The following is a 23,393-nucleotide window of genomic DNA, read 5'->3' as shown; positions in this document are numbered from 1 at the left end:
TTCCTCTTTCATCGCTGCGAGTATTATTATTTTTTAATTCATTTAAAGACTAGACCTCTTTTTCTAATTTGCAATATAAAACAGATATTTAAAAAAGAAATATTTTAAAAGTGCTAGTGCCATGAGGTTTTGTTGATTGGAGCTTGTGTATTCAAGTGGAACTTTTCCCTTTCCTCGTGGTTTGTTTTGACTGCTCATTACAGAGTGATAGGGGTAAGCCAAATGTCCCTTTGAAGCATTTCTTCAACCAGAGAAGAGGGGGGGGGGAACGGCTTTTGTGAATCCATGTTTTAACTTTAAAAAACCTTCCAAGCGAGAGCTCTTTGTTTAAGATGCAGAGTGTCAGGAAAATGGAGAGATTCTAAGCCTGCAGACAATATTTTCAGAATTACTAAAATTAACAAATACATATGAGAGGATTGAACAAAAACTGGAACTTTTGGAACAGTTAACAGAAAGACGTGATCAAAAACTTGATGATGTTCACCAAATGCAAAATGAGGGGATTAAAATTCAAAGAATTGAAGTGGAAAATGAATATAAAATGATTAAACTTGCTGACATTTATGGTAATTGGTTTGTTTTTGAAAATGCAAAGAATGGAATACTGAAAGAGGAAATAAATGGAGAGGAAACCTATTTCAAAGGGCAAGACATAGAAGAAGAAGAAGAAGAAGAAGAAGAAGAAGAAGAAGAAGAAGAAGAAGAAGAAGAAGAAGAAGAAGAAGAAGAAGAAGAAGAAGAAGAAGAAGAAGAAGAAGAAGAAGAAGAAGAAGAAGAAGAAGAAGAAGAAGAAGAAAGTAAAGAATTTATGGACTATGAAACTTTATTAATGAAAATATGGATAACACTGCTGGCAACTAAAGACAAGTGGAATAAAAAAGCAGAAAGAAGGCATCAGGATTATATGAGAGATCTTACAAGCAAGGAGTTGCTAGGACTAGTCCATACAAAGCTGATTAAGAAGAAGCTTAGAAGATTGATACCACAAATGGCAGAGGACATAAGATTGTTTTGTTATTGGAAAGATACAGGTTGATAGATGGAAGAGTATAATTTAAAACTACTAACTAAACCTAGTGAAACTTAGTGACAATAGGTATAGTCAAATAAAAAAATGATAATGATAATACTGTGTACAATGTGCAGTGTTATGATAAGCAATAATTGGATATGAATATTGAATGATACCCGAGATTATATATAAAGGTTAATAATAATAATAATAATAACAATAAAAAAGAATACTAAATTAGACATAGTTAAGTTTTGATTATTAGGGGGAAAATGTTGTGACATAGAATAGAGTCAAATAAAGAAAGGATAATAATAATAATCTATATATATGTATGGGTATAATATAAGGAAATTGGATGTAAATTGTAAACAGTGATTTGGAAAGGAGGATTAGAAAACTTTGTTATTAAATATTATGGATGTTTAGCTAGAATAGGATATAAGGATTTAATGTTAATGAAGGATTTTATAAATAAGTAAATGAAATGCCAGTATGTGGTTATGCATTAAATTTTGCTATATTTCATGATGAAGGACATTTAAACAATTATAGTCAAATAAAAGTGGAGGTATGATGATGGTAATATGTATAAACATTTGATTTAAGATACTAGAGTTAATATGAATTATACTTGATGATGGTAGAAGAGATGCACAAAAACCGTTTGTAACCAACTGATACACTTTCTACAGGATGCAAAGAAGGAGGATTTTTATGTTTGTTTTGAAAATTAAAAATAAATAAAAAAGTTTTTGGCAAAAAAAAATTTTTTTAACCTATTTATGGGTTAAAGCAGAGGCTGTTTATTGAGTAAAAAGAAATTAGAATTTTGCAGTTTTCAGCCCTGAAATAGGGAATCCCTTCTAGCATGTTGAATGATGTGTTGACCCCACCCACGATACATTTGGTAAGAGTTTGACCAATTTTGCCTTAAAATGATTTTGCTTCTCTGTGTTTAATGTGCTGGATATATTTACAGGATTCAGCTTTTAGACAAAAAGGACAACAGAAGGCTCTCTTTACTTAGGAGCACTTCCTGTATTCGGCTAATCCTCTCTGAAGGTGGTCTCAGCATACGTCTGTGCTTGAAGGTTCTTATCGGGGCTCAGACTGTTAACAAGGTTGGGGCTGAAGAAAAACTGGAAAGACCCTGAAGAAGGCTGCACTATGCAGTTGCAGAAACCTTCCAGAACAGGTAACATCAAATCAATTCTACTATCATCCTCACCCCCACCCTCTTTACAGTCCATTATGTGACAGACTGCAGTCCATGTTCAGAAATAGACATGTGGATAAGGAATATCATTCTTTGCTCATAGTTTGGAAGGGATGTGTACAAGCATTTGTGTTACCAGTTAAATTGTGTCATCTTAAATTACATCTTGCTAATGGGGAAATAAGATCTGATTCACTGGTTGCTTCAAAATGTATGTGGAAATTTGTATTTTTCTATTCAACTTGCAAAGCTCTCTTGGTGTGTGTGTGAGAGAGAGGGGGGGGGGAGTGTTTTCCTGTTTAAGATTTTTTTCTGTATTTAAGGAACTGATTTTAAAAAGTCAACAAAAATATTTTAAGTAAAAGGTGTAAACCAGTTATGGCTTTAAAAAGTGTTCTTTTTTGCATTAGAGGCACCATTTTAAAAAAAATCCATAAAAATTAAAACATTTTTAGGCTTTTCTTCATTTTACAAGGCGCAAATTGAAGTTATTTCCAAAATATGAAGTCATTATATTCACTTTTGTTACTATTGATTTGAATCCATATAGGCTTAGAATCAGGGTCTTTATCAAGTTATCATTCACTCTGGGACTGACTGGAAGCTTTCTTAGTAATCCTTTTTTATTTATTTATTTTCTCTTTAGTTTGTTATAGATTCTTTCATTGCTTTCTTTTGTTATTTTCTTTGTTTTTCTCTTTGTATTTTTCTGAAAAAAATTGTTTAACTAAATAATTACAATAATTTTAAAGGGATGACCATTATTAAATCCACATTCCACAGATTTTTCCCCCTCTGGAAAAGGCCATGAGACAAGTTATGAATGTATCTGAACTTCTAAGCCCCCCCCCCCCAACATGGAAGATGATTGCTTAACCTGGAGAGGTCTCAGGTAGCCTCAGGGAATAGTGATGTCTCTCTCTCTCTCTCTCCCTCTTTGTAGAAGAAACTCCCTTAATTCTTGGAGGAATTAAGAAAAAACTTTTGGCATGATTCTGATGTTCCATCTTCAGTTTATTATCCCCCATAGGAAAGACTCAATCTAAGTACTTCCAAAGGAAACTGAGGGTACTTAATTTGAAGGATTAGTGTGCTCACTCTATTTAGGATAACACACGGCTCCCATATAGGCTGGTTTGTTAGCTTGGCTAAACAGAATTAGCAGAAAAATGTACTCAGCTGATTTCAGGTAAGCTTTGCATCTCCAATTTAGGGAGATTCCTCCCAAGATTCTAATTTCCTCAGCTAGGATTTGATTAATTAACTCCACATATTCAAAGGTGGATCAATTTTCTGATTTCTATTTTGCCCCAGAAGCAGATCCATCCTGCCTCTGACAAAAATCTTAAAAGGATAGTTGAAAGACAAAGTCCAGGTAGAACTTTGTGAAGGGGCAATGAAAACTCTTTAAAATATTTAATTACCTAAACTGCTGACTTCTATAAAGTGGAAAGAGAACTTCTGGCACTTTTGAGGAAAGAAGACACATCTCTGGGAAAAGGATAGGAACATGGACCTAAGGAGAAGATGGTAAGTCCCTGATGCAATGAATCTCAGGAAAAACCTTGGCTAAAAAATTAGTGTTGCACAAGAGGAGTGAGTGCAGTTTATTTTCTGCTGCTCCACTGGCTGGAAATGAGGCCACTTAATGACACCAGGAAGAAGAATGGACATTCTCTTTAGACCACAAGAAATGAGGCACCCAGCTTACATAACAATACTGAGCAGTCTCCTTTGTCTGTTGCTTGCATCTACAAGATGTATTTTCAAAGGCAGCTTGAATAGCAATCAGAGTGGAGCAATCGACTTCACCCTGCCAATTTGGGACTCTCATTAAAACAGAGAAAATATATGTGCTTTTTTTCTTGTACTTTGCTTGTACTTAGGTGATGCTCTTTCAAGGACAGCTTGAACGGCAGTCAGCAGAGTGGAGCAACCAAACTTCAGGCAGTCAATTTGGGACTCTCATTGAAAATATTTGTGTTTCTTTTTTTTCCAGTCTTGAGAAGTGTCTTGTTTGGATTTTCTGCCTGGGTGTTATTCTGATGAAATCATGGCAGGAAAGCTGTGCCTCAATTATATAATATGAACAATAGAAAAAATTAACGAAAGTTGGTAGAAATACACTTTGATGAAATTTAGTAAACAAGAGCAGAGCAAAATAGGGAAACCAAGTAATTGTCTCACTGCTCTGGAAAGCTAGATGATTTCTTCTCAGCATGGCTGAGAAAATTTTAGAGAAGATACAAGAAATAATTGAATGGTCCAATTTTACGAAGGAAGGTTTCAAAGGTCCAGAAGGTTGAAGAGTTTTTCAATAAAGAGTTGCATCATATGAGATAATCTGGAGATCAGAATATTGTAGGGATTACAGAGTTTTAGGCATGAGGTGGCTCAGGCTAACTAGGGAATCTAAATGGATTAAGCAGTGAAGCTGTAAAAGACTGAACACTGTAAGTGTCACAGAATAAAGCAGTGAATTTCAGGAGCACAATAAATATACAGTCATTACTATAGTGCAAATATTAATCATGACCCCTAATATTACTCTGCTTTCTTGAAATCCATTAACTCTTTCTTTCCCTATTTGGTTTCTATTATACATATTACATTTGAGGTTCTAGTCTAAGCTTTCCCTCTCTGCAATTTTGAAATAATTCTGCTTTTGAGAAATTGCTCTCCAATGGATTGTGTTGAATGCAAAACAATTCATATGCGTCCTAGCATCTTTGGTACCAAGCATTCTCTTATAGGGGTATCCTACATCAACATGTTTGGAAGTAATTCATGCTGGGTTCATTACAGGGCCTATGCTTAATGCATAATGTTGCACTTTAAACTGTTCCATGTACCCTATTCATTTAAAGAAATCCTTGAAAACTTGAAGGATAAGTGCTGGTTGTCAGCAAAATTAGAATTCATGTCAACAAGAAAAATGAAAGTGCAAATCTCAGATTTATTGAACAAGTATCATCCCCACCATTTAATGGCTTCAGATTTAATGCACCATTATGCAAGTGGTATGAAATAAACAGGTTGATAGTGACAGGAGACAAAGGGCAAAAGAAAACAATCCAGAAGATGGTTGGGATACCTGAATACATTTTAGCTTTCACCACCGCAAATGAAGTCATTGGTGCCTTTAATGGTGTTACACCTCATCCCCCAAACATGAAGTCCAGACCTTCATGTGAATTTCACCTTCTCCATTTTAATCTAATAAAAGATACTAGGATATTTTTCTTCATTTTAATTTGGGATGCTAGACATAGGATTCCTTTAATCTCTCATTCTTTTCTTTCCTTTTTTTCTATGTAGCCCTATAACAAAAAGAGATGTCCGTGTAATTATCTGGGAGAACTTGCCCTAGGTGATGTCTCTAACTTCCCAACCTAGTCTTCCTCGTTGTCTTCCTCCAAATTCTATTCATCCCTCAACTGACCTACAGGTTTGACAGCCAATAATATCAGTCAAGTACTTCCATATGCTAAGAGCTATATTTAGAAATAGCTGCCAAAATAAGTTTGGAATATTATTGACAACAATTATAAACAGCATGCTATAAATGTGTACAGAACATTTTAAAAGTAGAAGCAAAATCAGTTTGGGGCATCATTGACAAAATTGTACCAAAGGTCTGGGGAGTTCAACAAATCTTTCAAAAGATTGGAATGAATTCTCTATTCTTGGGCTGAGAACTGCAGAATTCTTACTTCACTTTCCTTTCTAAACAGGTTATGCTTATAAAAATGACAGAAGTGGAAGGCAATTGGACATTGATTACTGATTTTGTCTTGGTTGGGTTTACAACAGACCCATTTCTGCGAATAATCTTCTTTGTGCTATTCTTGGTCTCCTACATGCTAACACTGATTGGGAACTTGGGCCTTATGGCCCTGATCTACCTAGACTCCCACTTGCACACACCCATGTACCTCTTTGTGGGCAGCCTTTCCTTCCTGGATATCTGGTATTCTTCAGTCTACACTCCTCGGATCTTGTCTGACTGTGTGTCCATGAACAACCACATGTCCCTTGCTGGTTGCACAGCCCAGTTCTTCTTCTCTGCTGGCTTGGCCTATAGTGAATGCTTCTTACTGGCCGTCATGGCCTATGATCGCTTTGTGGCCATCTGCAACCCACTCCTTTATGTCATCGCCATGCCCAAGAAGCTTTGTGTCCAGCTGGTGGTAGGTTCCTACATAGCTGGTTTTGCCAATGCCATTGCCCACTCTAGCAACACCTTTCGGCTACGCTTCTGTGGGGACAATGTCATCAACCACTACTTTTGTGATGCAGTGCCACTTGTGAAGATGGCCTGCGATGACACACAAGTATATGAACTCATTCTGGCTACTCTTATTGGTAGTAATACGTTGGCAACCACAGTTGTGATCCTGAGTTCCTATATTGGTATTGGGGCAGCCATAGTGCGTATCCGCTCAGCTGCAGGGAGACGCAAAGCCTTCTTCACTTGCTCTGCTCACTTGGTTTCAGTCAGTCTCTTCTATGGTTCCATCTTAATTATGTATTGCAGACCCCACTCTCAACATACTCCAAATTGGGACAAGGCAAATGCATTGTTTTATACAGTAGTCAATCCTCTGGTCAACCCTTTAATTTATAGCCTACGCAACAAAGATGTAAAGTCAGCCTTCAAGAAAGTCTGGGGGAGACACACAGCACCCAAATGAATGTCATTTAAGTTCTGTATTTCTCCAGACTAGATTACTGACAATTAAGCCCCAATTTATACTGTCAGCCTTCCTTCCTTCCTTCCTTCCTTCCTTCGTAAAAGATGGTGAAGCAAGAAAGCAGTTCTGAGAGATTGCTGCAACAATTAACCACCATCTTCAGTCCTCAAAAATTTTCACACTTACTTCTCATTGTAAGCAACTGCTTCCGATATATACATCTTCCCATTCCTCTTCCTATTTTACAACATCCTACACAGAGGCAGAAACAGAATGAAACAGACAGTGCATGATCAGAATAAAATCACTGGACAATGAGAAGCTGGAGAAAAAGTTGGACTTCAAGGTAAGAATTTGCAAACTGAAGCACAGCTCCACTGTGGCAGAATGAAGAGCTGATGAATAGACTGGCTCTTTGAGATTTCCCGCTGGACAAGGAAAAAGTTTTCAGATCACCCACAAATGCCCTACTGTATAAAGCTGTTCTTTGCAAGGAGCTAACACTCTGGAAGGTTTAGAGCTCTGAGAAATAAGACTACAGCATCTTGCTAAAATTATGCTTGTCACCTTTAAAAGAACACCAGGTTTGCCTATGCCCTTCTCTAATCACTTTAAGAAATTGCTTGTGAATTGTTTTTCAGCTATTAAGGACCTATGGATCCCAAGCCTAAAAACATCAGATGTGTTTCCTTCATTGCTTGAAAGAAATCTATATAAATAAAAATGTAATGTTTCTTTGTTCAAAATCTCAAATCTCCGAAAGTTCTTTACCGATTGCTTTGAAATTTTGACACAACGTTGCATTTGACTACGTGCATGTTTTTATATATGTATATTATATAAATGTCACACCTGTGACAGGTAAAAACATGTTTTTTGTAAAAACATGCTTTTTTGAAAACCACTGCCATCTGCTGGACGTAAAAGCAACACACGCTATAACATAGCGTTCATTTCTTGAGTATAGTATATTTGGAACAGTTCGGCCTCTCTCCAGCTTTGTCCCGACGGTCCCTTTATATGTGTGGCTGGGCTGTGGCTGCACCCTTTCCCCTTTCCTCCCCTCCTCTGACGAGCTTCGCCATTTCCATCAAGGGGAGCTGAAGCCTTTTGGCCTCCCCCTCCCCTGTCTCTCCTCCCCTCCCGCCAGGCCTTTGCTGTCTGCAGCAGGGCGGCGCCTGCCCCATCCCTCGGCCACCTCCCACCCTTAAGCCGGCCTCCCCCTGTCCAGCCCAGTGGAGCCCCAGAGGAGCCCCAGAGGAGGTGGAGGCGGAGTGTCTCCTCAGCCTGGCTGGCTGCATGCGCTCTCCACCCCCCTCACAGGGAACCAGCTATGGCTTTGCCAAGGCAGCTGTGACGGGGCAGTGGCAGTGTCAGCCTGAGGTGTAGCGGGGCTGGGGCAGCCGCTGGGTGCTCCCTGAGGTGGCGACTGCAGCGCAGACAGCGTCTCTGGATGGGGCCGCAGCCAGCGGGGGCTACCTTGCGTCTGTGTCGCCAGGGGTGGCTCCTTCCTCCTACTCCTACTCCTCAGGGGACGCCGGCTGCCTCCTCTCGCCGCCACCGCTGAGGGAAGCCGGGTCAGGGGCAGTGGCCCCCTCCTCCTCCTCTCCTCAGCTCGGCTAGGCCAGGGCCTGTGGGAGTGTCCTCTGTGGCGGCTCTTGCAGGGGCCACCATGGCTCACTTCCATACAGGGGCCCCCTCTGCCGGGGGACTTGAGGCTGTTGAAGGCAGGCGCTTTCTCTTTTCTTTCTTTTCCATTTAACCAGACTGGTCCACAGCGACGCGTGGCCAAGTACAGCTAGTGTTAAATATAAATTTATTTATTTTTTAAATAAATAACAAAATGATGGTTAGAAATATACTTTTGGAAAATTATAAATGGACTTAGGGTCGGATGAATTAGAAATTAGATTTTGAATAAAAACAATCCTTGTGAGTTTCTTAAATCCTTTTAACACATGAAGAACTTCAATCTTAAGTGTAAGAAATCTTGTGGGAAAGTGTTGTGTATTAAATCCATGATAAAAGGAGAATTTAAAGGTTGAACACTAAAGGCAACTAGAAATAACTAAATATTATAATTAAAGGAGATGAGCTCTACTAATATAGCAGGGAGAAAAGTATATTGACTTTCAAGGAAAACAAGGATGTTTGCTAACAATGCACTCGGAAATTTATTTTAAGATTGTATGCTACAATAAAATGAATTTAAGAAAGAAGAGGATACAAATGAGAATGAGACTATTTGGGATATGGATATTAAAATGACAAAATAGAAGAATGAAATGGAGTATGTATTTACAAGTGAAACCAGATGATTTAATCACTAAACGCAACAGAAAAATAATGAATCAGGGGAGTGACTTGGACAATTTATTTATCTTGGACTTCCAAAAGAGAAGCGTTATACTCACAAGAGAGTTCCTGAGAGAAAATAAAAAGAAATAAGCTTTGGGGATTCTTTTTAAAAGGAATAAATATCAAGATTTTAAAAACAAAAAGGAATATAAAGTTGGCTTATTTGATCAAGGTTCATATACATATACTTAGTGGTGTGATTCAACCGGTTTGCACCACTTTGCACCGGTTGTTAAATTGTTGGCTGGCCCTGCCCCGCTCCTCCTCCTTATCTCAACGCACCCACCTTGACTGATGCCTACAGTCCTGCCTGTGGCATAGCTGCTGCTGATCTCTGGTTCCCTCACTTGCTTCAACTGCAGTCCCTACAGCCCAGCTGATCCTTGCCTAGTGATTCTTCCTCCCTTAGCTGCCTCCCACACAGCCTAGCCTGCTCACCTGCCTTTGCCACTGCCTACCTGTTCTCTGCATGGCAACAGGGCATGTGGCTGACACTTGGTTTCCAGCATCAGAGATAGTAGGGAAGGGAAGCAGCTGGGCTGCCACTGCCTTTCATTGGGGGCCCATGGAATGAGACGGAGCTCCTCTTCTCTCTCCCCCTCACCAGGCATGGCAGAGCTTCCTGCCCCTCACTTTCTCTGTAATTTGAGGAGTGTGGCAGTTGGGAAAAGGTTGGTCAGGGAAAGAGGAAGGGTATTCCAGACTCCTGGCCTACTGGCTTCTTCCCAGCTGGCACCGGTCAGGTACCCTCGCTTCCCCCAAGCATTTATTTGCATTTATAGAGCCATGATGGTGAACCTATGGCATGGTAGAACCTTCTCTGTGGGCATATGTGCTGTCGTCAACTTGTCTTCTGGTTTCCAGCACTCTGGCATGCATACCGGCCAGCTGGTCTTTGGGTTTCTGGCGATCCGGCACACGCACACACATGTTCCAGTTTGGACACTTGGTGCTGGAAAGGTTAGCCATCGCTGGGATAGAGCAACTGTGTGCTCTATGCAAGTAACTTGTTGTTCAGTCTATTGTCAAACTGGGTGTTGCACACTTTACATTGAAGCAGAAAGAACCGTTTCTCCCTTTTCAATGCCTTGTTCCTTCCTTGAGACCTTCAACAGTAAAGCCCTAGGAAGAATCTTGAAAGGTAGCGCCTCCATCTCCCAGGGACCAGGCAAGAGACACATGTATCATAAGCACACACACTTCCATGACAGCTTCATCAGGAGGGGCCTAGTCCTGTTTTTATAATTACTGGTTTCCCCCCTCTTTGAAAAGAGCAAAAACTGGGTTTGCAAGGATTCCATTTAACATACAATAACGAACATGCAAGCACCTGGCAGGTGTGACAAGAATGTGCCTCAATGGAAACCAGGCACCTGTTTTTCCTGCCAGACAAAATGGCAGAGGAAAGATGGGAAGGGCAGCCTGAAGGCAGTAAATCACCATCCACAATACATCAATATTGCTCCATAAGAAGCTTCCAAGGAGACATGCAGTAATGATAGTTCAGGAACTCATGATCATTTAAATCACCATATGTCTCCCTATAGAAAATAGAGTTTGATTCACAACTGGAAACCACATGCAGTTGATGTCCAGACATGCCTGGACATATCATTCCAATCCTTACTGACTGTCATGTGACAGACCTCAGCCCATGCCTTAAATTATGATCCTGACCAGAAGTGGATTGCTGACCAGAAGTCCTGACCAGAAGTGGATTGCTGCCGGTTCAGCCCAGATCGGGCAAACTGGGCCCGATCTGGTAGTGGTGGTGGGAGGTTCCGCCCACCCGCTGGACACTTCTGCACATGCGCAGAAGCATTGCACACGGGTGCGGGAGCGCACCCGAACTGGTAGTAAAAAAATTAGCAACCCACCTCTGATCCTGACATGTTTAGACATATGGATAAGTAGTAGTATTCTTTGCTCTTGAGTTGGATGGGAGATGTGTGAGCATTTGTGTTACCAGTTAAATTATGTCAAGTTCAATCATGCCTTGCTAGTTGGGAAATAAAATCTGATACAGGTAGTGCTTCAAAATGTTTATGTGGGTGAATATCCATATTTTTCTATTCAACTTCTCAAAGGTGTATGTATGTTTGTGTGTGTGTGTTTCCTAGAAAGAAGTTGCCAAACTATGAGTCTTTAACTTTTAGAAACATAAGAAATTGAAAAGGGGGATGGGGATTGTATTCAAGGGACTAATTTTAAAAATTCCATAAAAATAACATATTTTAAGTAACAGGTGTAAGGCACCAATTTTCTTTTTTAAAAAATCCACAATATTTAATAGATCTTTAGGCTTTTCTTTATTTTATAATTTGGAAATTGGAGTTTGCTTCCAATATATGATGAAGCCATAATTATTCACTTTAGTTAGTTTTGATTTGAATCTGTATAGATTTAGAACCATGATTCAAGTCAGATTAATCATTCCCTCTAGCTAACAGCTTTCTTATTAATCCCTTTTTTTCATCTTCAGTTTGTTATCGTTGTCTTTCTTATTTTTTTTCCTTTTTATGTTTTTTTCTAAAACCTATTTAAATAAAGAGTTTTTTTAATTATAATAATAAAAAGGCTGGCTATTATCAAGTGTAAACACCACTGTTCTTCCAGAAAGGGCCCTGAGACAAATGGTATAAGGTGAAATGATAAACAAATACATAAAATGACTTAACTTTTAATGTGGAAGATGATTATTTACTTGAAGATTTCGGGTAGGGAATTGTGGTTTTTCCCCCATTCTTTTCTTAGATGAAATTCCCTTTGGGAAAGTTAAGAAAAAAATGTTTGGCATGATACTGATGTTCCATCTTCAGATCATCAGAGGAAAGATTCACTCTTCCACAGGGAACTGAGGCTACTTAAGTTGAAGGTATATTGTGCTCAACCTATTTAGGAAAACACAAGGCTCTCATGTATGGTGATCTGTTAGCTTGTCCAAACAGACTTAGTGGGAAGACATATTCTGCTTCTTTCAGGTAAGTTTGGCATCACTGTTGCAGAAAATGACAGTCTTTAGACTTCTCAGGATACAGGAGGAGTTTATTTGGCAGCCAGGTTCAGAAAGTTAGCCCATGGCTAACTTGCAATTTCTGAACAACCTTCATTATCAAAGCACACATTCTTATACATTCTCAAAGACAGCATAACACGGAAACACTTAACTCATTTCTTATTGGTTACCTTGAGAAAAAAGCCTTATAAGGAGAACTTTAATTGAACCTTGTGGTTTTGGACTTTTGACATAAGACATTTGCTGGAACATGTTGTGGTTGAAGGCTGATGACATTTCCCTGTCCCTTTAAGCAAGCTTCTAACTGTCCCTTTTATGCCACATCTTCATTCTTATATTTTAATCCATATTTTATTCTACTTTATCACCAGGTTTAAATTAGGGAGATTCCCATCATGATTGTAATTTCCCCAGCTGGAATTTAACTAATTCTAAGATGTTTGAAGGCAAATTACTTTTCTGACTTCCAATTCACCCCAGAGGCAGGTCCATGCATCATGCATGGTGACTCTTCAATTTCTTCACATTATCTCTAACAGCAGATAGGAATCAAACCTGCCTCTGACACATCCTTGAAACAGGATTTGAAAAACAAAGTCCAGGTAGAGCTCTGAGAAAGGACAGAGAAAGCTTTTCACAGCACAACTTTAGAATGTTTAATTACCTAAACTGCTGATTTCTATGAAGTGGAAGGAGAACTGCTCACACCTTTGGGGATCCACTAATCTGGATCTAAGCAGAAGGTGGCACCCACTGTTCAGATGAGTCTCAGGAGGCATCGTGGCTGAAAAAATGAGGAAAAAGGGCAGATATTTTCTGCTGCTCTACCGGCTGGAAATGAGGTCACTCAGTGACACCAGGAAGACAAGTGCATAAGCTCTTTCGGATACAGAAAAAGTCTTCAGAGATGCACGCAGGTTGCATAACATTGATCCCCTCCTTTGTTGGTTACTTGTACTTGCGATGCCATTTTAAGGACAGCTTTTAAGGAGAGCCCTACCTGGACTTTGTCAGAATGGAGTGACCAACTTCAGGCAGGAAAGTTGGGATTCTCATTAAAAAGCGAGAAAACCTTTCTGCTTTTTTCTTTTTCTCAACCTTGAAAAGAATTTTGTTTGGATTTCTCTTTGGTGTGTTTAGGTTTAGGTTTAGGTTTATTTGGATTTATATGCCGCCCTTCTCCAAAAGGACTCAGGGCGGCGTACAACATTAAAAACACACATCACAAAAGTTAAAAAAAAGATTAAACCCATTTCCAAAAAAGACCAAACCGATTTTTTTTTTTTAAGAAACGATGTGTGCCTGGTTATTCTGGTGAAATCGAGAAGATGTACCTCCAAGAGAACAACTGAATCTAAGTTGGTATAAACTTAAGTTTTATCAAATTTTGGAGACAAAGAACAGTGCAGAATAGTGAAATCAAGATATCAGTGCTCTGGAAAGCTAGGCAGTTGTATGGCTGAGAAAAAGATCTCTCTCTTTCTCTCCCTCCCTCCCTCTCTCCCCCCTCCCCCTCCCCTCCCCCTCGTTCTCTCTCCATCTCTCCCCCTCCCCCCCCTCTCTCTCGCCTTACCCATCCATCTTCCTCACAGAGGGGCTTTAGAGAAGGTACAAGAAATGTTTGAGTGGTCCAATTTTCTGAAGGGGGATTTCAAAGGTCTAGAAAATTGAAGAGTATTTCAATAAAGAGTTGCATCTTATGAGATAATTTAGAGATCAGAATATTTTCAGGATTACAGAGCTTTAGGCACATGGGGTGACTCCGGCTAACTAGGGAATCTGAATTCATTAAGCAAGGAAGCTGTAAAAGACTGAACACTGTAGGTGTCACAGAATAAAGACGTGTACAGGTAGTCCTCAACTTAAAAAAAAATCCCTTAGTGATCGTTCAAAGTTACAATGGCACTGAAAAAAGTGGTTTATGACCATTTCTCACACTTAGGATTGTTGCAGCATCCCCATGGTCATGTGATTTACATTCAGATGCTTGGCAATTGACTCACATTTATGACAGTTGCCATGTCCTGGGGTTACACAAACACCATTTGCAACCTTCTAACAAGCAAAGTCAATGGGGAAACAAGATTCATTTAACAACAGTGTTACTGTGATTCACTTAAGAAATGTGGCTAGAAAATTTGTAAAATGGGGCAAAACTTACTTAATGCATTTCTCAGCAACTTAAATTTTGGGCTCAATTGTGGTCATAAGTTGAGGACTATCTGCATTTCAATAGCACAACAGAGAAAAATCATTACTACAGTGCAAATGTTAATTGTGACTCTTAATATTACTCTGCTTTCTTGAAATCCATGAAATCTTTATTTCTCTATTTAGACTTTCTGCTATATGTTTTAGTTTTACAGCTCCAGCCAGCCTAAGCTTTCTCTCTCTTCTATTTTGAAATAATTCTGCTTTGAAGGAATTGCTCTCCAGCCAATTTTGTTGAATGTAAAACAAATCATATGTGACCTAGTATCTTTGGTATGGGGAAGGAAGCAAAGTATGGGGAATTATTTTCAGATTGAAAAGACATTAACAACAGATAAATTAAAGAAAGTAAGAATTCCCAGTTAGTATGATGATCCATACAAGTTAATTTAGCAAGATGCACATTTTCTAAAAAGATACTCTCTGTTTAAAATTTTACACTATGGATGCAGCAATTCCTTGACAATTGTGAAGAAATGTTTCCTCTGATGGTCAGTTGACTGAGTGCATAGTATTGAATTATTTTTGCAACGTTTAAAATATTTTCTCTAGATTTGAATTATTCTAGGCCCCTCTAAACTTGCTTTGTGAGGTATTGATATGAAAAATTATACCTCATTTTCCCTTCTTTGATTTTTACAGACTGAAAATGCATCTATCATTGTAAAATCCACATGTTCAAATTTTCATGTGCAAAACTTCAGATTCTTGGGTATTTACTGTACGTATGACCTTTTTTTCACTTGCAATTCATGTTAACAGCATGTAGGTCTACTACTGGTACTCTTCCCCCATTACATTACAATACAGTGGCCTCATCCTGTCTGGAGTCCAAACTTTAAACAGTGTTCTACTTGGTCTCCTAACTATGAAGCCCACACCTCACCCGATCAGCATTGCAGTAAAAGTATTTCTAGGCTTTGCTGTATTTTCTGCCGAGTGATCAAAAGATTTCATCATCTCAGACTAATAGAAGTTACCAGGATGCTTTTCTTTGTTTTAATTTGGGATGGTAGATTTTGGATCGTTTTAATCTCTTGTTCTTTTCTTTTCTCCTATGGGTGCCAATAGCAAATAGATTATTAAAAAGATCTGGGTTACATAGATTTAAACGTGGTTTTATAATTTAAGCCATTCTCTTTTTTAAAATGTAGTTTTTTGTGCTTGCAAACATATCTTTATTTTCTGCATACCTGTCATTTTCTTAGTCTTGTTAGGAGCAGGAGTCTGGGAAGGCATTTAGATTTACATTCTCTCTCTCTTTTGAGCCTTGGTAAAACCATGGAGTTTATTTTATATGTAGTATATATAAAACCTAATTTATCACCTCACAGACTGTAAAGCCAACTCTTGGTTGGAGAGGAATGTCAAGCAGAAGAAAAATATTGCCTCTCAATACTAATATTTGAGCAGAAGGCAATGTAGTCCCAAAGATCTGACTGGGCTTCTTCAATTAATCATATAACAATGTAACCATCTCCAAATCAGCTGAAATGTCTTGGGTCAATCAAGGAAACTCCTACACTTTATTCTTCCTTAAATAATCCAGACACAACTTCAATATGGGAAATTTTTAAGTAAGTAAGCTCCCCGTTAGGAGAGCGAGTGCGCAGAGAAGCGTAATGAGAGTGATATGGAAGAACACGGATCAAACTAGCATACAGAGACACCGAATAGTATAAATAAGAGTAGTTTACTATGTGGAAATATAGAGGTATTCAGAGTTCAATTTACAGTCCAAGTCATACACGGTTCAGTCAGTCAGTTATCAATGTTCTCAGTTAAGGAATGATCCTTCAAACACAGTCCAGTATCAATTAAGCAGTTTAGCATTAATAGTAACAAAAAACAGTACCTCACAATACACCAATCAGCAACTAACAAACAGAGAGCTAATAGTCGTCTGGCTCCCTCTTATGGCTGCTTGAGGTAACAGCAACCAATCACATTACAGCAGTACTTAAAGCTACAGTACTACCATCCTGGTTTATATATTGCTAACCCAACTGTTAGCTTACATTCCTAACAGAAATCATTGCCCAACCTTTTTTATATCCCTTAGGAGAAGGAATCCATGTGGAATATATGCCTCCATTACCCTGTGTCCTTTTAGAAAAGCCAATGTTTCCTTCAACTCCGGGTTGACTCATCATGTTTACATGAGCAAGTCTATGTAGTTATCTTGGCAAATATGTAAAAGTGGCTACACATTATCTGTTCTAGGACGTATTTCTAATTTCACAGATTAGTCTTCCTCAAAATTCTGTTGTTGTTAGTTGCAAAGTCATGTCAAAGCATCACGACCCCATGGACAAGTTTCCTCCAGGCCTTCCTGTCCTCTACCATTTTCTGGAGTCCATTTAAGCTCATGACTACTGCTTCAGTTACTCCATCCAGCAACCACATTCTCTGTCATCCTCTTCTTCTTTTGCCCTCAGTAGTTCCCAGCATTAGGCTCTTCTCCAGTGAGTCCTGACTTTTCATTAGGTGGCCAAAGTATTTGAGCTTCATCTTCAGGATCTGGCCTTCTAAAGAGCAGTCAGGGTTGAACTCTTCTAGGACTGATCGCTTTGATCGCCTTGCTGTACAAGGGACTCGCAGGAGTCTATTCCAGCACCATAGTTCAAAGGCCTAAATTCTTTGGTGCTCAGCTTTTCCTATGATCCAACTTTCACAGCCATACATTGCAACTGGGAAAACCATAGCCTTGGTTATACACACTTTGTTGGCATGGTCAGACAGCCAATAACATCACTCAGATCTACATTCAGAAAGAGTTGGAAAAGTTCACAGAGTGCCTATGAATCTGACCTGCATCCTGTAAATAGTTATAGAACATTTAAAAAGCAGAAGCAAAATGAGTTTGGGGCAACATTGGCAAAATTGTACCAAAGCTGTTAGGGATTCAACATATCCTTCAAAGGTTTTGAATGAATTATCTATTCCTGGACTGACTTCTGCCAAATTCTTAGTTCTCTCTCCTCTGTAAACAGGTTGTGCTTATGAAAACAATGGAAGTGAAAAGCAACCAAACAGCCATTACTGATTTTGTCTTGATTGGATTTACAACAGACCCATTTCTACGAACAATCTTCTTTGTGCTGTTCTTGGTCTCCTACAACCTAACACTAACACTGGAGAGGAGGAGGAGCTTCCGAGGCAAATGGCGGCTGCCGTGTGAGCTCCGCAAAATTGCGGAGGGGTTTTCCATCTGGGAGAGGTGCTGCCGACCCCTAATGCTACTCTGAGGGTCGTGCTTTGTCGACGACCACCCCCCGATTCTGCCCTGGCCAGGAGGGGCCGGGTAGGGCGTTTGGGGCGGTCAGCTGGCTAGCGAGAAGCTGAAACACCGAAGGACGCCGAGGACGCCGAACGCGCCAGCGCTTAGGCGGAGAATGGAATGGAGAATGGAATGGAGTGGAGAAGGAGAACGGAATGGAGTGGAGAAGGAGTTATGGAATGGTTTGCTGGCTGTGGCTTCCCATCTGGCTAGTGAGAGCACCAGATGGGGAGCGTGGAGCGCGGAGCTGATCGTGGAGCGTGGAGCGCGGAGTTGAGTGTGGAGTGTGGAGTGTGGAGTGTGGAGCTGAGCTGAGTGTCAGGCGGCTAGAGAGGAACGGAGGAACGGAGAAGAACGGAGATACGAAGTGGGTCTCGTTTGGCTGTGGTTGCCCGTCTAGCTGGTGAGAGCGCCAGACGTGGAGCATGGAACGGATCATCTGGCACCAAACAGAGAACGGAGTGTGGGAGGCGTGAGGGAGAAGCGCGGAGAGGCTGGAGAGACAGGAAGATGATGAGAAAGATTGCAAGTATGTCGGTCTGTTGGTGTGCTGGCGTGTTGGCGTGTGGGCGTGCTAGCCGGGGCGTTGGCCAGAAACCTGGAGGACTGCCTCGTTGTGTGAGAGGCGAGAAGGGAGATGGAGGAAGATCTGAACGAAGCAGCTATAGGAGGGGTGAGCCGGTTAAAGTCTCTCAGAGCAGAGCAGACACAACTAAAGGGCAAACCTAGAACCTAGGCTTGAATCCTTGATACTATTCTGATTGTGACCTTGGCGTTTGCTTTTAACATCTTTTTAAACATCTTTTAAATATCTGCTTTTTAACATCGTTTTAACATCTGCTTTGCCGGTTCCTACACCATCTTGAAACTCTCCTGAATGAAACCCGGGGAGGCGACTAGCCCATCAACTCACCCTTTTCATCTTGGGTCAGGAAAACCTTCTCGACAAACAAATGATTTTACATCTATTTCTTCAGCACCAGTTACCAACTAACTGTACCCCATGATTCCATTTCTATGTACACGAAGCCGGAATTACTGCGGCTGCGGGAATCCCCTTTCTCGCAGGTCTGGCCTTCAGCCCTTTCGAGGGCCCACCTTGAGGACGGGTTTATTAACCCTGAGAGGTGGAGGAAGCGCAAATTAAGGGGTTTTTTAATAAAATATTTTTTAAGAATTTGTAGGGATCCTGGGGTTGGGGGGTGGGAGGAGGGGGGGGGACAGGTCAGGAGGGATGGTAGAGCCAGGCATCTAGGTGTGGTCGAAGGAGGAGGGAGCGGAGTGGGGGAGGAGAAGGAAGATAGCATTCCTGTGCAGGGCACTTTAATACCAACGGTCGTAGGGAGGGGCAGGTGCGAGGACAGTTTAAGAGCACGTAGTCGGTTGGGAGACCGGGGTTTTTGGTCATTCCCGGTCGTTTGTACCAACCCCTGCATACTAGGTGGTCAGGATCTACAGACCCAAGGCCTGAGACTGCTGTTATGCAATGCGAGGTCCGTTGTCAATAAGGCCCCCCTCATCCACGATCTAATTTTGGAGGGGGACCCGGACCTCGCCGGAATAACCGAGACCTGGTTGGGCCACGAGGGAGGTCTACCCCTTGTGGAAATGTGCCCTCCAGGTTATCGAGCATTTCACCAGCCTCGGGCCCAGGGAAGGGGCGGTGGGGTAGCAGTGATTATCCGGGAAGACTTAGAGCCGAGAGAGTTCACTGTGCCGCAGACATCCGGGTGTGAGTCCCTCGTCGTGAGATGGGGCCCAGGGAGGCAGTTGGGCCTGCTGATAGTATACCTGGCTCCTCGCTATACTTCAGCGGCCCTGCCCGAACTCCTTGAGCTGATCTCATCGGTGGCGGTTGAGACCCCCAAACTTTTAGTGATGGGGGATTTTAATCTGCCGTCGATGGGAGAAGCGTCTGAGGGGGTTCGGGAGTTCATGGCTTCCATGACAGCCATGGACCTGACCCAGTTAATTCAGGGCCCTACTCACGAGGGAGGCCACACCCTGGACCTTGTTTTTGTCTCTGGCCAGTGGACGAGTGATCTGGGAATAGGGGATCTAGACACTATTCCCCTGTCATGGTCGGATCACTCACTTCTCCGGCTGGACTTCCCTGGTGCCACCCCCCGCCGCGAGGAGGCGGAACTGGAAGGTATTAGATGGTTCCGCCCCAAGCGCCTGATGGAACCGGATAGGTTCCAGACGGAACTTGGGCCACCTACTGTGGACCTGACCCGCCCCCGAGTGGAGGACCTGGTAGACGCATGGAATAGTGCGACTACCGGGGCCCTAGACCGGGTGGCGCCTTTGCGGCCTCTCTTGCGGCGACGAACCACCCTGGCACCTTGGTTTACCGAGGAGCTAAGGGTGATGAAACGCCACAAGAGACGCCTAGAGAGTCGTTGGAGATCCTCCCGTTCCGAATTTGACCGAGCACAGGCACGAGCATATTTGAAGACGTACCTTGTGGCATTAAGAGCGGCCAAACGTCAACATTGTGCCGCTCTTATTGCGTCTGCAGATAACCGCCCTGCTGCCCTGTTTCGGGTAACCCGTTCCCTCTTGTTTGAGAGACCACGGGAAGCCCCATTACAGGGCAGAGCAGAGGAGTTTGGGAATTATCTACAGGATAAAGTCGCTCAAATCCGGATGGGATGGACCCCTTTCAGTGATTCAGTAGAGACGCCCGTTGCGAGTCTTGAGGGACCGCTTTGGGAGGAGTTCGACTCGGTTGCCATCGAGGATTTGGACAGGTTGCGTGGACGTCTGCGACCTACCACATGTTTATTGGACCCGTGTCCCTCCTGGCTTGTACTGGCATCCTGGGAGGTTACGCGCGACTGGCTCCTGGGCCTGGTGAACGCCTCGCTGGGTGAGGGTTCTCTACCGGCCGCCTTGAAAGAGGCGGTGGTGAGGCCCCTGCTCAAGAAGCCTTCCCTGGACCCAACGGACCTAGTCAATTATCGTCCAGTCTCCAACCTTCCTTTTTTAGCGAAGGTTGTAGAGAGTGTGGTAGCACAGCAGTTCCCACGTCACCTGGAGGAAAATGATTATCTAGACCCGCGCCAGTCCGGCTTCCGACCCGGGCACAGCACAGAGACGGCCTTGGTCGCATTGGTTGATGATCTCTGGAGGGCCAGAGATAGGGGTTGTTCCTCTATCCTGGTCCTATTAGATCTCTCGGCGGCGTTCGATACCATCGACCATGGTATCCTGTTGCACCGGCTAGAGGGGCTGGGAGTCAGGGGCACCGTCTTACGGTGGTTTGGCTCCTACCTCTCTGATCGGACGCAACGTGTGTTGACAGGGGAGCAGAGTTCGACCCGGAGGCCACTCACATGTGGAGTGCCACAGGGATCGGTACTCTCGCCTCTCCTGTTCAACACATATATGAAACCGCTGGGCGAGATCATCCGTGGTTTTGGGGTGGGATATCATCTGTATGCTGATGATACTCAGCTATACATTTCCACCCCGAACCACCCCAATGAGGCCGTCGAAATGATGTCCCGGTGTCTGGAGGCCGTACGGGTCTGGATGGATGGCAACCGACTAAAACTCAACCCTTCCAAGACGGAGTGGCTGTGGCTTCCGGCCTCCCGGTTCAACCAGGTGTTTCCATCTCTGGCCATCGGGGGCGTCCAACTAGCCCCCATGGAACAGGTGCGCAATTTGGGCGTCCTCCTGGATGCCCGGCTGTCCATGGATAACCATGTAACAGCCGTGGCAAGGGGGGCGTTCCATCAGGTCCGCCTGATGCGCCAATTGCGCCCCTTATTGGACCGGGATGCCCTACGCACAGTCACCCATGCGCTAGTGACGTCTCGCCTGGATTACTGCAATGCTCTCTACATGGGGCTTCCCTTGAGATGCACTCGGAGACTACAGTTGGTCCAGAACGCGGCCGCGCGGGTGATTATGGGGAGGACTAGGTACTCCCCTGTAACACCTCTCCTGCGCGAGCTGCACTGGCTTCCTGTGGTCTACCGAGTGCGTTTCAAGGTTTTGATTATGATCTTTAAAGCGCTTCATGGCACAGGGCCTAGTTATATGCAGGATCGCATCCTGCCCCACACATCCCTACGACCAATTCGCTCACACAGAGAGGGACTTCTCCGGGTGCCGTCCGCCAAACAGTGCCGGGGGGCGACACCCAGGAGCAGAGCCTTCTCTGTGGTGGGCCCAGCCCTGTGGAATGACCTCCCCCGTGACATCAGGATTACTTCCGATCTCCGCTCCTTCCGTGTTCAGCTGAAGACCCACCTCTTTCAATTATCTGGCCTGGCTCAATCGTAATTATTCTTATTCCTCCTAACTGTTTTTAAATTGTATTTTAAACGTTAAATCTTAATTTTTATATTGGGTTTTTACAATTGGGGTATTTTAATGCGGGTTTTTTAACTGTCTATATGATGTAAATTGTTTACCTCCTCCGAGTCCGTGTTTGTGTATCTGTATGTATGTTCTGTATGTACGCCTATGTGTTTTATATATTTTCTATGTTTTATATGCCCCATTGTACGCCGCCCCGAGTCCTACTTGGAAAGGGAGCGGCTAATAAATTCAAACTTATTATTATTATTATTATGATTGGGAATCTGGGTCTCATGGCCCTGATCTACCTGGACTTCCACTTGCACACACCCATGTACTTCTTTGTGGGCAGCCTTTCCTTCCTGGATATTTGGTATTCAACAGTCTACACTCCTCGGATCTTGTCTGACTGTGTGTCCAAGAACAACCACATGTCCCTAGCAGGTTGTGCAGCCCAGTTCTTCTTCTCTGCTGGATTAACCTTCAGTGAATGCTTTTTACTGGCCGTCATGGCCTATGACCGCTTTGTGGCCATCTGCAACCCACTCCTTTATGCCATTGCCATGCCTAAGAAGCTCTGTATCCAGCTGGTGGTAGGTTCCTACGTAGTTGGTTTTGCCAATGCCATTGCCCACGCTGGTAACACCTTCCGGCTACGCTTCTGTGGGGACAATGTCATCAACCACTACTTGTGTGATGTGGTGCCACTTGTGAAGATGGCCTGCAATGACACACAAGTATATGAATTCATTCTGGCTACTCTTATTGGTAGTAACATGTTAGCAACCACAGTTGTGATCCTGAGTTCCTATATTGGTATTGGGGCAGCCATAGTGCGTATCCGCTCGGCTGCAGGGAGACGCAAAGCCTTCTTCACTTGCTCTGCTCACTTGGTTTCAGTCAGTCTCTTCTACGGTTCCATCCTAATTATGTATTGCAGACCCCACTCTCAACATACTCCAAATTCAGACAAGGCAAATGCATTGTTCTATACTGTAATCAACCCTCTGGTCAACCCTTTCATTTACAGCTTACGCAACAAAGATGTGAAGGCAGCCTTCAAGAACGTCTGGAGGAGATTTCTAGCACACAAATGAATGTCACCAATACTATATTTCTCCAGACTGGATTGTAAGCCCTTCGTTCCTTCTGTCAGACCTGGAAGCCATCTTTTACGTTTGGGCCTTCAGGCCTGCCACATTTTCTACTGTGGGAAAATGGGAGGGGGGGTTATATAGAGTGTGGGTGTTATATAGTCAAAATATCATTTTCCCAGAATTTCTAAT

The 23,393-nt window shown here is 42.5% G+C and overlaps 2 protein-coding genes across 2 annotated transcripts; both read left to right on the top strand.

The window, feature by feature from the left end:
* Positions 1 to 5,983: 5,983 nt before the first annotated feature.
* On the top strand, positions 5,984 to 6,928 carry LOC309383367 (olfactory receptor 9G4-like; the record flags this gene model as incomplete). Its single annotated transcript, XM_081935847.1, has 1 exon — positions 5,984 to 6,928. One exon carries the CDS (start codon positions 5,984 to 5,986, stop codon positions 6,926 to 6,928), a length of 945 nt encoding a protein of 314 aa, XP_081791973.1.
* Positions 6,929 to 7,217: 289 nt separating this feature from the next.
* On the top strand, positions 7,218 to 23,204 carry LOC309389705 (olfactory receptor 9G4-like; the record flags this gene model as incomplete). The annotated part of the gene is made up of 3 exons (XM_081948364.1): positions 7,218 to 7,274; positions 17,507 to 17,647; positions 22,386 to 23,204. The coding sequence occupies 3 exons, from the start codon at positions 7,218 to 7,220 to the stop codon at positions 23,202 to 23,204; spliced, it is 1,017 nt and encodes a 338-aa protein (XP_081804490.1).
* Between the last annotated feature and the right edge of the window lie 189 nt (positions 23,205 to 23,393).

This window comes from Natrix helvetica (genome assembly GCF_964273705.1).
Source record: "Natrix helvetica genome assembly, chromosome: 1".
NCBI lineage: Eukaryota > Metazoa > Chordata > Lepidosauria > Squamata > Natricidae > Natrix > Natrix helvetica.
This window is presented reverse-complemented; position numbering and strand designations above follow the sequence as displayed.